At 38.3% G+C, this 1,714-nt stretch overlaps 1 protein-coding gene across 1 annotated transcript in view; it reads right to left on the bottom strand.

Moving 5' to 3' along the window:
* The window catches only part of LOC106879149 (apoptosis inhibitor 5), a 28,464-nt gene that overhangs the window by 4,070 nt on the left and 22,680 nt on the right, over positions 1-1,714 (bottom strand). The window contains exon 12 of the mRNA XM_014928587.2: positions 135-259. Coding sequence (XP_014784073.1) covers positions 135-259 — 125 coding nt within the window. The remainder of the gene's footprint in view (positions 1-134; positions 260-1,714) is intronic.

Here is a 1,714-nt window from a genome sequence, read left to right as displayed (position 1 = left end):
TACAACAATACCTGTTTCAATACACGATTTCATATCAGGAATCTTGCAACACAAATTGATAAATGTAAAGCTATATATTCAATGATCCAAAATACCTTGAATGAAAAAAAAAAATGATAGAAATGTTAAATTACCTTGAGGAAATGTTCCTGCTTTTTGGCTGTATTTACCACCAGGAGGAGCATATAAGGCTCTGTCTTGTTTGGGAGACTTACGATTCGTGTTGTAATCAAAGCCTTCATTGCTGGTGCGTTTTATACTAAAATAGTTTAAATAAAAACATTAACTATAGACGTTACAATATATTTTTTTATAAGTTTAGAAAATCAATATCAGCTAAATATGTTGATTTCTAACATTGACACAAAATCCCCACCCACTTTTGTGGTGAGAGGTGGTTCATATAGTTAATTGAGTTCACAGTAATTAACTGGAACTTTATTTAATACAACCCCTTGAAAGATGAGAGGCAAAGATGATTTCAACAGGAATTGAACTCAAAAGGGCAATAACAAAAAACTGAAATGTATTTTGTACAACCCTAATGATCCTCTTAATCATTAAATTTGTTTTGTTGTTGGCACGTCGTCGCTTACGATTTCGAGGGTTCCAGTTGATCCGATCAACGGAATAGCCTGCTCGTGAAATTAACGTGCAAGTGGCTGAGCATTCCACAGACACGTGTACCCTTAACATAGTTCTCGGGGATATTCAGTGTGACACAGTGTGACAAGGCTGACCCTTTGAATTACAGGCACAACAGAAACAGGAAGTAAGAGTGAGAGAAAGTTGTGGTGAAAGAGTACAGCAGGGTTCGCCACCATCCCCTGCCGGAGCCTCGTGGAGCTTTAGGTGTTTTCGCTCAATAAACACTCACAACGCCCGGTCTGGGAATTGAAACCACGATCCTATGACTGCGAGTTCGCTGCCCTAACCACTGGGCCATTGCACCTCCACAATCATTAAATAAACTGATACCAAATCACACACAAATAAACTTCAGGAATTTTAAGAAACATCTAGACAAAACAGATTTCAACAGTGCTGTGTGAGGAAAGACAATTATGAAAGACAAAATATCTCAAAACAGATTAAATACTTTATATGTAATAGGCACGGGAATGGCCATGTGGTTAAGAAGTTCAGTTTACAACCATGTGACTGTGAGTTCAGTCCCATTGCACAGTACCTTGAGCAAGTGTCTTTTAGCCCCAAAACCAACCAATGCTTTGGGAGTGAATTTAGTAGATAGGGACTGTGCAGAAGGCTCCTCTCTCTCTCTCTCTCTCTGTGCATGTATGCATGCATCTTTGTGTTTGTCCCCCATCATTGCCTGCAAATTGATGTTGATTTCTTTATGTCTCTGTAACTTAACAGTTTGACAAAACAGACCAACAGAATAAGTACCAGAGTTAGAAAGAAAAAAAAACAAATACGAGGGTGGGTGGGGGTGCAGTTATTTCTTTTTCTTTTTTTTATTTGTTTCAGTCATTTGACTGCAGCCATGCTGGAGCACCACCTTTAATCACGCAAATCGACCCCAGGACTTATTCTTTGTAAGCCTAGTACTTATTCTATCAGTTGCTTTTGCTAAACTGCTAAGTTACAGGGACATAAACACACCAGCATTGGTTGTCAAGCGATGTTGGGGGGAGACAAACACAAATGCATAAACACACACACACACATACATACATATATATATATATATATA

The sequence above is a fragment of the Octopus bimaculoides genome, chromosome 5 (genome assembly GCF_001194135.2).
Source record: "Octopus bimaculoides isolate UCB-OBI-ISO-001 chromosome 5, ASM119413v2, whole genome shotgun sequence".
NCBI classification, from domain to species: Eukaryota; Metazoa; Mollusca; class Cephalopoda; order Octopoda; family Octopodidae; genus Octopus; species Octopus bimaculoides.
This window is presented reverse-complemented; position numbering and strand designations above follow the sequence as displayed.